The 12,711-nt window shown below is 39.4% G+C and overlaps 1 protein-coding gene across 4 annotated transcripts in view; it reads right to left on the bottom strand.

Annotated features, from left to right (window-relative positions):
• The window catches only part of KIAA1958 (KIAA1958 ortholog), a 175,480-nt gene that overhangs the window by 81,433 nt on the left and 81,336 nt on the right, over positions 1–12,711 (bottom strand). For all 4 annotated transcript variants that reach the window (XM_054500532.2, XM_054500529.2, XM_063650293.1 and 1 more), the window contains one exon: positions 9,429–10,623. In XM_054500532.2, coding sequence (XP_054356507.1) covers positions 9,429–10,599 — 1,171 coding nt within the window. In that variant the 5' untranslated portion in view covers positions 10,600–10,623. The remainder of the gene's footprint in view (positions 1–9,428; positions 10,624–12,711) is intronic.

The raw sequence follows: 12,711 nt of genomic DNA, 5'->3' as shown, positions 1-12,711 counted from the left end.
CCATGACAGCATCCCATCACAATCATAAGGAGAAAACACATAGTGTTAAAATTTGTGAGGATAATTTTCAAATTCCTTGTCCATAAACAAATCTACTAGAAGACAGTGGTAGTAACGTTTGCTTTCTAATAAAAATACCCCACATTCAGTAATAGCAATAATGTTACAATGCCTTCGTAAATATTCCACAATCAATTTTATTTATGCTTCATGATCTATTTTTAAAAGTAATCACATTTTTAAACATCCAAAAAAGTATATGGAATAACAGCTAGAGTATGTTTACCATGAACCAGAGGGCTTTGTATAGCTCAGCTTAATCTATATATATATCAACCCTATAGGATTGCTTTATTATCATCTTTATCTTACAGATGAGAAAACTAAGCCACCGAAAGGTTAAGTAACTTGCTAAAGTCACCCAGAAAAGAAGGGGGCAGGGCTGGGATATGAATCCAGGCTGTTGTGTGAAAAGTTCAACCCTGAAGCATTGTGCTAAGGTTGCCTCCTGTTAACATAAAACTCATGTTCCCATCACTCAGATTTTTTTTTTAAGAGACTGGGTCTTGCTGTTGCTTAGGCTGGCATGCAGTGGCACAATCATAGCTCACTGCAGCCTTAAACTCCCGGGCTCAAGTGATCCTCCCATCTCAGCCTCCCAGAGTGCTGAGTGTCCACCACTCAGATTTAATAAATGTTCACATTTTGCTATATATATTACATATGTATTTTTAAAAATTATAGATACAGTTTAAGCTTCCCATGTACCTGTTTCCATCACCCCCTCCTCAAAGAAAACCATTACTGTGTATCTGGAGTGTCTCCTTCCAGTCCATTTTTAAGTGTGTGTCTGTGTAACACACACTACATCGTAATGTTCATGTGCTGTAAACAGGTATGGTATTATTCTAATATATAATAATATTCTGCAACTTTGTCTTCCAAGATTTATCCACATTAATAAATGTACATCTGGCTGATTCATCTATTCCACTGAAAAATATATCACAATATATTTATCTATTTCTCTATTGATAGACACTAAGGTTAACTGATTTTTTTCTCCTGTTATCAAGAAGTTGCACTGTAGACCCCGTACATATCTCCTTTTATATACTATGAGAAAGTCTCTCTAAGACAAGCATTTAAAAATTGAATTCCAAGGTTGTATGATACGCACACTTTAAACTTTATTAGATATTGTAAATTGCTCTCCAAAGTAGTTGTACCAATTTATATTTCCACCAGCATGTCCCCATTTTCTCATACTTTCAGTAACACTTGGGATAGTTAAAATTAATACTTTCTGCCTTTCTGATGGGAGTAAGATAGTATCTTGTTGTTTTAATTTGCATCCCCCTGCTCCCCCAGTCTGATGTGGATGCATTTGACTGGCAAAGCCTAAGGTCACAGGACTGCCCTTGCTGAAATGTAAACCTGGAAAGCAAGTTTCTGGCTTCTCCTATGGGGAGGTACAGATGCACAAAGGAGGGAATTCTCTCACATAGGTAGGAAGAGTGCTCAACGTTACTGGGTGGCCAGATGAAATGACAATGTAGCCTGTAATCCTGAATTTCCTAGATCACTGCTTCTCAAGTTCTAATGGCATACAAAGTCACCTGGAGATCTTTTTAAATGCAGATTCTGATTTTGTGGAGCCTGAGATTCTGCATTTCTTTTTTCTTTTTGGAGAGATTCATTCAATAAACATGTAACAAGCCCCTGCCAATGCCAGAGAATACTGTATGTGCTGCTTCAGTGACAGCCATGTCCAATGTCACTGAATCCTTCCCTCTGCCCTTCATGGGAAGCATGGGAACTCATTCCACAGAACTAGTGGGTACTGAACAGAAGCTGTCATGTTTGGTTATGGATTCGGTTTTTTTGTCTGTTTTTTTCAGGGCTATTGCTGTTTCTCCTCCCTTTAGTTGAAATAAGAGTTGTTCTTTGGACTATGCCACTCTATCTGATCCTCTAAAGCATTAGAGGGCTGAGTTGTCACTTGCCTTATAGTCCTTTGTCCTCTAGATCCCACATGTGGATGGCGAGTAAGATCTCAAAGTGTCCCGAGACATGGCTTAGGTCTTCAGAGATGTCTATGTGCCTCTAAGCTGCCGAATCATCAGGCAGGTGAGAACAAGTCACTCTTACTGCCATTCATATTCCACTCTCTCTGCCTTCTCTTGGTCCCTTGGCCTAACAACTATTTTTTTTTTAATTTTAATTTTTAATTTTTGTGGGTACATAGTAGGTATATATATTTATAGGTTACATGAGATATTTTGATACAGGCACGCAATGTGTAATAATCACATCATGGATACAGGCATGCAATGTGTAATAATCACATCATGGAGAATGGGGTATTCAGCCCCTCAAGCATTTGTCCTTTGTTACAGACAATCCAATTATACTCCTCTAGTCATTTAAAAATGTACAATTAAGTTATTATTGACTGCAGTCACCCGTTGTGCTATCCCAACTCTTTACTACTCAAGTAAATGAGCAAAAAATGTGACAGTGTGACTGCCACGCCTTTCCTTTCCTAAGCCTGATACTGTCTGTAGACTTGAAACCAGTGCCTATGCCTTTCCGGTGCTGGAGCGGTGAAGCTTCCCTAACGAGGTAATAGGGCTGCTCAACTGTAGTGAGTTTGCACTCATGGGTATGTGGCACTGACAGTGGGGAAAGGTGGCAACGAGAGGTGGGCTGAATGCATCCCCCAGGACTAGCATGTCAGGGAAGAGTTGAATCTGGTCTGACCTCAGACATGACCAAGAAAATCAAGGATTCCAGTGAGTCCCTTCACCTCACCTTGGTGGTGTTCTTGGGTGGCTGCACATTCTCTGAGATCTCAGCTCTCCAGTTCCTAACAGGATTGTGACAGAGGTTAAATGGGATAACCAGTGTTGAAAGGTACCAGGCCTGTGAGCAGGGTTCAATGTTCTTTCCCTTCCCCTTTAGTGTATGATTTCCTACAACTGGGGAAGATTTCCTACAACTGGGGAAGATTCCCCCCAAAGATCAGTTCCAAGGTTCGCTTCCTGGATGAGTAAGGGAAATAAGGCTCCAGACTTTCCTATTAATCTCCGCTCCTGCACCCAGATCTGGCCCTGGGCACTGAGGGCTTGGGGGAGGCTGGGCAGACACAGCGTTTTTGGTCTTTCCTCGTGGCCTCCTGAAACTCTGCATTTCTAATGTGCTCCCAGGTAATGCTGGTGGTGATACTGGTCCACAGACCATATTTTAGTAGACAAATGGGTGTAACTACACGAAACCAGAATCTACTTCACTTCTCACAGAGTACTGAGCACAATCTAATGATGATGATGATGATGCAAATAAAAATATTAATAAAGGAGGCTATTATCCATTTATTGAATGTTTATCATATGTCAGGTACTCTCTTTAGTGCTTTACCTATATTTTTGCATTTGGTCCTCACAATAACCCTGACAGGCAGACATTATCATTACTTTACAAATGAGGGAATTGAGTTTCAGAGAAGTGAAATGACGTAGCTGAGGTCACAAGGCCAGCAAGAGGCAGAGTAAGGAATCAACTCAAATACATCTGATTCTATTCATCTCTAAGAGATCTGAGAAAAAAATAAAAATAAATAAACACATCAGACTCTAAGCTCCGGGTGGCCAGGCTCCACTCTCTCAGCCCAGAGCTGCCTGCCATATCAGTCTTCAGATGTGTACCCGCTTTGTGATAAGGAAGAAAATGATGGCAAAAAATAAAAAGCTGAATTTTTACTTTGTCTCTCTTATTTTTCAAAAATTATGTCTCAGCTCTTCCTTCAGGAAATGACAGGAAAAGGTTAAGAAATGGCTAAGAAAATAAGTTTTAGTCTTGTTTCTTTGTGTGCTTTTTTTTTTTTTGAGATGGAGTCTCGCTCTGTAGCCCAGGCTGGAGTGCAGTGGCACAATCTTGGCTCACTGTGACCTCTGCCTCCTGGGCTCAGGCAATTCTCCTGCCTCAGCCTCCCGAGTAGCTGGGACTACAGGCGCCTGCCACCATGCTGGGCTAATTTTTGTATTTTCAGAAGAGATGGGGTTTCACCATGTTGGCCAGGCTGGTCTTGAACTCCTGACCTCAGGTGATCCACTCGTCTTGGCCTCCCAAAGTGTTGGGATTACAGGCATGAGCCACTGTGCCCAGTTAGTCTTGTTTCTTCTTGTAAGAAGAGGCATATATTTCTCATGGAATAAAGAAATATATAAAATATGTGTCTATGTATATATATACATATATGTGTATGTATACACAAGCACACATATTTATACATATGTCCACACTTAGAACACTTTTCCAATATACGCTGCCTTTAAACAAAACACGTAACAACTCTTATCTGCCCACATAAAAAAAACTAAATGCTCAAAAGAAAACAAAACAAACCTCCCATAAACAGTAGCAGGAATCTCTGGTTTACTGCCCCTCTCAAGAATCATACCTAGAATGTTCTTGGAAGAATACCTCCACCCCACGCTCGCACTCAGCTATGTAGTTTGTGTAGGCTTGGTCTAAATACCATTTCCAGGGTGGGGGCCTGATCCTCCTATGAGTGGTTTAGGGGTGACTGGGAATGCTGTGACACAGGTTCTGTCTACTGCTAGACAAGAAACCAGCAGCACAACCATCTTGGGTCCACGCAGGGATCAAGTATAACAGGTGAATCTAATCGGGAGGAAGGCAAGGTGGCAAATGGCAAGAGGGAAACTTGATGCTGTCTGAGCCTGAGTGAAAGCTGGTTTGAAAATCTGTCCTTGGACTATAAGGCAGTTAATTCTCTCCTTTAACTTATTTCAACTCAGATTTTTTGCTTCTGACAAGAGAAACCATTATCTATTATGTCAACACAGACCAAATAACTGGCAGTAATATATACCTTAATCAATTTTTAAAAGCTCACTGAACTCAATTTTACATGAGTAATTTTTCAAAAAGCATATTAAATGACTTAGACTACATTTCTCTTTCTGAATGCATTTTTTTGTATAAAATACAATCACCATAAATTTATACAAATAAATACTCAAGCAGTAAAAATCAGAAGAAAAAATAAAGAGATCAATAAAAACAGAACTGAAAACAAGAAAGAGACCCAATAATAAACAAAAATGTGGTATCTGAATCAATTCAGCAGAGAATGAGAATTATTCAACAAATGAAGCTGAGACATCTGACTATCTGCAAAAACAATAACATGAAGTTCTACCCCAAAAGGTATTCTAACTGTAAAGTCAAATGTTAAAAAAAGAAAGGGAGAGGAGAGGAGAGAGAAAGAAAACCATAAAAGAACAAGAGGGAAATACAGAGAAATATTTATGTGATCCCAATGTAAGGAAAGGACTTCCTAAGCAAAATACCAAAGACAGAAAAGATTGATTGACTGATAGATGTTGAAAGAATTGCCTTCATAAAAATTAAGAAAATTCATACCTCAAAAAAGGTCATCAACAAAATTAAAAGCTAATGGTAAAGTGGGAAATGTATTTCCAATATACATGAGAGACTATGAGCTACTTGGGAAATGTATTTCCAATATACATGAGAGGTTATGAGTTACTATTTCTAACATATGCAGAACCCATATGAATCTATTAGAAAAAGATAAATATGTATTTTTTTTAAAAGAAAATATATATAAACATACAAATCTGATAGGCAAAAATGGATTGCTTATAGCACAGAACTTCTGGGAAAAAAGCTGATTAATAAAAGGGATCTTTGCACAAAATCATAAAAGAAGCTATGTGTATGTTAAGTATATTGAAGAAATATAATATACACATAAAACCCTAACTCATGATGCGATAGAGATTTAAATGTCATTATGACAAATGCCCCAAATTTACATAAAACCTCAAAAATTAATGGAATCCAAGCTACTACTAGGTAGTCAATAATTCTTCTAATAATAGATGCCTTCTTTACTCATTGTTTGCTAAGATTTGGATTGAGCAGTATGGCAGGATTGACATGAAAATTAATGATTTTATCTACACCTTGATTAACATTTTATAATTTTATGAGTTCAGCTCTGAACAGAAGTAGGGATGATTTTCCACTATGGGAATCAAATTTAAATGGCAACAATAAAACCAAACAAAATGGAACAATTTCTCTTTGTTTCTGGCTGACTCAACAGTCATTTGTCAAATTATTATTTTAAAAATATTATCTAAAGATACGCAATATTTCTGCAATGATCTGATAAAGACTCAGTATAAAGCATTAATTTTAAAAGAACCTGACTTAGCTTTCAGAACCTGTCTTCTTTGCTTAGTCCCAAGTACGCTTTACGTATTAATTGCGTAAGGTCCATCTGTAACAAAGTCATTCACATACATCTGGGTGTGCTAGATTCTAAATTTTCTAAAATCTATGTTTAGAAAGATTATCTACTATAAATAAACATGCAAACACAAACACATAAATAAAACTTTAGAACACAGAATCTAGTTAGGTACTAAAGTAAAAAGTAAATTTTATGTTAACTTTATACAGTTCACTCAAAAGAAAAATACGAGTCTGATTTTTATTTGTCCCACTGCTGTTTCCAGTTCAAATAGTATTTCTCTAAAGCTAATGACATCTTAGCAATATGATACCCTTCCCGAGAACAATGGATCAAAACATGAGGACCATCCTTGGAAAATCGTCATGACCAGTCTTCACAATGTTTTTCTTAACGGTTTACCTCCAAGCCAAACTAATCCTCCTCTGAGAGTAAAGCCAAATCACAATTTATGATTGTATATATTCTGTGCTCTCTTTGGCCATGCCAGCTTTTCACAGCTAATATAAGAAGTGCAATTTCCATGAGGGAAGAAAAAAACCTAAGAGAATGTAATATACACAATAATAAATGGATTCGTATTTTTTTCCCAAATAGGCTGAATTTCTTTCCCAAAATAATGAGACAGTAATATATTCATATATGGTTTAGCAAAGTGCCTCAGTGCCTCATTTACTATCCACAAGGCAGATGCAGAAAAGTCTTGCATCTTGCTTTGCAGGGATTAGTGAAAAGGTATGCAACACAACTAATACTCTCACCAAACTGGGTACACTGGACCACTTGGCAAAATACATTTCTGAATTCTACCCTATTTAAATGAAAAAAAAAAAAAAAAAGGCAGGAGAGTTCAAATAAATAAACTAGAACTAGGTTCATAGCTATTTAAGTGAAAAGGTACTACTTATATCCTACATATATCAAGAGTCAGATTTCCTAGAACAAAGACTTTCACCAGCCTAATAAAGATAACATTTTGTCTCATGATGAGATTAGTCAAGGACCACATTGTTATTCAATGATCAAAGTATAATTCATTAAAATATTTTTTAAAAGAAAGAAAGAAAAAGACAATCCATGAGATGGGAGAAAATACTTGCAAATTATATACCTGATAAGGATCTCATATTCAGCATACATAAAGAACTCCAAAAACTCACCAATAAGAAGGCAATTTTGAAATGGGCAAAAGATTTGAGTAGATATTTCTGAAAAGAAAATATACAAATGGCTAACAAGCACATGAAAAAAGTCTCAGTACCATTAGTCATTAGGGTAATGCAAATCAAAACCCCAATAAGATACTACTTCACACACCCAACAGGATATTTATTGTTTTTTTAAACATGAAAAATAACAAGTGTTGGTGACAACGTGGAGCAATAAGAACCTTTATAGATTACTAGTGAGGCTGTACAATGATGGAGCTGCTTGGGAAAACAGTTTGGCAGCTCCTCAAAAAGTTAAATACGAAGTTACCACAGTACCCAGCAATTCCACTCCTAGGTAGTTACCCAAACAAGATAAATATACACACCCACACAAAAACCTGTTCCCAAATGTTCACAGCAGCAGTATTCATTATAGCCAAAATATGAACACAACCCCAATGTCCATCAACTGATGAAAGGAAAAATAAAATATGGTAGAGTCATACAACAAAATATTATTTGGCAATAAAAAGGAAAGAAATGCTACAACATGGATTAACCTTGAAAACATAATGCTAAGTGTAAGAGGATGGTCACAAAAGACCACATAATATATGATTCCATGTATATGAAACATATAGAATAGGAAAATCCATAGACAGAAAGCAGATTAGTGGTTGCCAGGAACTAGGAGGAGGGAAAAAGTGACTTTAATGGGTATGGGATTTCTTTTCGGGGTGATGAAAATATTCTGAAATTAGATAATAGTGATAGTTGTACAACTCTATGAATACACCAAAACCCATTGAATTGTACACTTTAAAAGAGTGAATTTTATGATATGTGAACGGTATCTCAATAAAACTATTATTTAAAAAAAGAGAAAAGTGAAGAAACTGAAAAGCATAATCTTCAATCAGGATATAAATATTTTCAATGAGTATCTTCTTAATAATACCATGACTATGTCTTCAAAAAAATAATAAATGAAAGGTCTTCTTTGGGAATCCTAAAGTTGATACTAAAATTGGAAAAAAAAAGTTTGTAAAGCAACTTCATCCAAGGAAGTTTCAGGATGAAGGCACAGGGGCCTCAGGCTTCTAGGAAGCTTTTCCCAAAATACACTATATTTTTGAGAAGGGCTGAAATAAACTAAAACATGCCACACAGACTTCTGCACGTTTGTTCATCCTTGTCCACGTTTCTATTCTAGCCTACTAGAATTGAGTCATGAAGCCAAAAGCATGAGATCCAACCCCTTTATATACTAATGGCCCAGATTAAATAAATATTGAATGTCAGAATTAAAAAACATTAGAATGCTAGAATTACAGGTAGAGAAGCCTCGTACAATTATTTCATTCTCCTCTCAATCCATTCCAGTTAGGCTCACGGATTCCAGAAATGCAAGTTTCCATATTCTTTTAAATTTTAAGAGAAAAGATCAAATACCTCTTTTAGAAATGTATATTACTTTTTAAAAAGCTTATTAACTACCAGACCAACTAAAATGAATAGCAATGTCAAGTTGGCTCAGTCAAATAAATAATAGGAAAAGCATTAGGTCTATTGTCATGATATGCCTTACCCAACATTATTTTGGCTTCAAACAGCAACTAAACACCTTGCTACTGATAGAGAAGCATATTTTTAAAACTTTCAAAAATAACTTTACTATATAAAAATTCAGCTGACAGGTATCAACCTTAAATCTAACACTGCAATATCAACAGAACAATCTTACAGCTGTCCTCTCAGCCCTAAGGTACGTCAACTAGATATGGCCTTAATTCTTATGAATTTCCTTTATAGTATCACCTGGATACTATAAAGTCATTGTTTCTATCTTTCTATGACTAACAAAGGACTGAATTCTAGCAAACTGAGTGAATGGTTTTAGAAGTGCTGACGGCGCAGAATTCTGGCGTGCGTGGATGAGGGACTCGCTGTCACCTCACGTGCCATACCTGGTATGCACTGTGCTGTGGCCTCAGTGGTTATGGCTGGAGCAACTGGGGGCTGCTGCTGACTGGAGCTCACTTCTGGCTCTGTGTTAACTGAGGGAGAAAGGGCTACCTCACAGGAGGAGACCTGGCTGGGCAGATGGGACAGGAACTCTTCAGAGGCAACTTGCTCATCCTGTCCAGGCAGCTGCAGGGCAGACAAGGGGATACTGATCTGTTTGTTAGGATGGGATGTGCTCACAGGCATTTGCATGGCCACCTGTTGGTTGGTGCCATGTGTACCAGGGGGTCCTCTGTTTGGTGAAGCCAGAGGTACCCTAGCAGTCTTCTGGACAATTGGTCTGGAGATCACAGAGGGGGATGCAGACATACCGTGTGGGTCTAGCTCCGTGCTGAGGGCAGATGTGACATGGGGAATCAGTTTAGCAGACCCTACACAGGAGGGACCAGCGTGAGTCTGAGGCTTGGGTTTTGCCATCTGTGTCAAGGACAGGGCTGGTCCATCTACTCCTCCTGTCAGTTCTGCATTTGCCACAATGTAATAATCTTCGGGGATTTCTTGTTTGATTTTCTTGATGATGACATCATTGCTGCATTCGTCAACCATCTGCGTCTGGGAGCTTGAATGGAGGGAAGATGGGACTACCCCAGGTCTTTTGCGAGCAATGCTTTGAGGCCTTTGGGTTTGGGGTTCAAAGTCACTATCCTCATCTGTAACAGAAGACTCACAAACCATGTCAAACAGGGTGTTCTCATCTTCATATTCTTCAACAGTTTCATCCAGTTCAGAGGGCTCACTACAATAGGAGAAGTCACAAGAGTCTCTGGTCCGGTTACAGTCTAGCTTTGCTTTCACTGGTCTCCCAGGGTACCTTTCAACAGGGCTAGTCTGTGTCTCAGAGGGCACCCCGATTATACTGGGACTATCAGAGTTAAAACTTCTGTTATCCTGGAAACAGACCCTCTCTTGGGACCCAGCTCTGCAAGTAGCTGTTAGTGGCCAGTGATAAGCATGGCCAGCACTACAGCCCCACATTGCTGTCAGGTTCCCATGGGAACCTTCAGAAAGCAAGTGTTTCAGGTTTGGAATGAGGCTGCAAATAGTCCCATGGCTGTGGGCCCAGCTGACCAATTTGGACAGATTCTCAGATGAGGTATGAAGACAATCCTCCATGTTACAGGATCAGCAGTGTCACTCCTAAAGGGAAATAATCAAAAGAAGAAGCCATTATTACCCAAGATAATCCTATAGCTCAATTACTTCAGTTTGTTCCAAATATGATCATTTGGCATAAAAAAGAAATGCACTTCAAAACTGAATCTAGTTAAGGTCGCTGTAGATGAGCAGGGACTGGAAAAGAATACCAAGGAAAGTAGAAACAGCTGATGACTGACAGTTGTGGGATTTGGAGAAAAATTTTGTTAGTTTTCTTTATTGTTATAATAATTCCTGCCTAAGGGGGGAAAAAAGGAGGGAAAGAAAAAGAGAAACAAGCAATAAAGAGATGAGCTTTTCCATGGTACATTTTACTTCCAAAGTCACCGACAGAGAGGTTCAGATGGTCCCCCAATAATAAAATTGTGTCTATTACTTGCATTAACCAAGAGGATGCAGCTCCAATGACACCCTTTGTCATCAGAAACTTCACTACTAGAGGCAGAGCCAACAAAGGAGGTTTAGATCCATCTTAGGATGGAGGTCAGAGAAAGCAAGCCAGTCCTCTGCTGACAACGCAACTGGGAGTCCAAGGAGAGGATGAGGGGCTCAATTTGAGAAGTGGGAAAGAAAAGCAGAGAAGGGAGAACAGACTGGGAGGAGACCTGCTGGAGGGGAAGGCTGTAGACCAAAGAAGCAAGGATGGGGAAGCAGGAGGCCCTGCTCTAACCACTCCTAGGACCAGGCTTCCTGTCTCCTGGCTGTCTGCAATTCCTGAAATATTGCCTTTCATCCCACCATTAGAGGTTACAAAGTACGTCTGGTGTTTTCTACCATCTGAGGGTCTCGTAAAGTCAAGTATAACCAACTACCAAATAGAAGCAAATCATTCCTTATTAGGCAGGAGACAAAAAGAAGCCCTTGTTAGGAGTCCCTGAAGAGTGAGGACAACAAGATGGGTAGGAAAGTGAAAGGGGACATGTGGAGTCTGCAAGGGGCTGGAAAGGTTAGTAAGGCTCTGCCAAGAGGGGGTCCTGGGAGCACTGGGCAGGGAGGCACAGGAATCTTTATGTGTCATTCTGTCGGCCCTGGCTATCTGCAGCTGTGGGTGACAAGAGGTACCTCACTGGTGCTCTGCACTCAGGCACCATGGTCTAACCACAATGTCAGGTGGTTACACCAAAGTGGACAGACACCTGAGCCATTCCCTGCCCTGACTCCATGGCGCCCTGTCAGGGAGGTGAGGTCAGTTCAAATCCTTTAACATACTATTAAGGTCTCTGTTGATGTGGCCACGGCTGCCTCTCAAGCCTCATTTCCTACGACCATGGCCTCTTCCCATACTTCTTGTGGTCCCCTCTTCTCTAAATCCCCTACTGGTGAGAAACTGATTCTTTGGCTTGATATGCTGCCCTTCTCTTTCCTCACCTGGCCAGCCCCTTCAAAACAACCTGGGGCTACCTCCTATTGGCATCTTTCCAGACCTCCTTTCTGCCTCAGAGATTTATTTAGCTTCCCTTCACCCATGCCTGTATCATCTCAAGGGATTTGCCTTTGCTGTACTATTATCATTGATTTGCTTGTCTGTCTCTCAGACCTAAGAATTTCCTGAAGGCAGAAACTATGACTTAATTATTCGCTCGTCAGTGAGGACCTACTTGGGGATACGGAAATTCAAAAGCCATGGTCCTGTTCTTGGGACATTATAACCTATTGTCTAGTATGCAGTCGTCGAATAAATGAATGAAGAATGAATGAATGTTTACATACTGCCAGCACCATCAACACTTACAAAGTGAACATATAAGACTCTCTCAAGTAAGACACATAAATTTTCCTCAGATCACTTTTATTGTAATCATTCAAGGGATTAGACAGTTTTCTCCCGGATAGTGTAACCCAAACCCAGCCACCCCGTATATGCAGAAGAGTGACAGATGAGCTCCCAGAGTTCATGAAGCAGCCAAGTAAACGGAAAGAACAGTGACTGGCGTGGGAGTCAGGAACGTGAAATCCCAAGCCTGGAACTGCTCCCTGTGGTCTCAGACAAGGCACTAATTATCTCTAAGTCTAAAATGCCAGGACTACATGATCTTACATTTCCTTCATACTCTAGAAATTTAGACTTAT

This window comes from Pongo pygmaeus, chromosome 13, assembly GCF_028885625.2.
Source record: "Pongo pygmaeus isolate AG05252 chromosome 13, NHGRI_mPonPyg2-v2.0_pri, whole genome shotgun sequence".
Lineage (NCBI taxonomy): Eukaryota > Metazoa > Chordata > Mammalia > Primates > Hominidae > Pongo > Pongo pygmaeus.
This window is presented reverse-complemented; position numbering and strand designations above follow the sequence as displayed.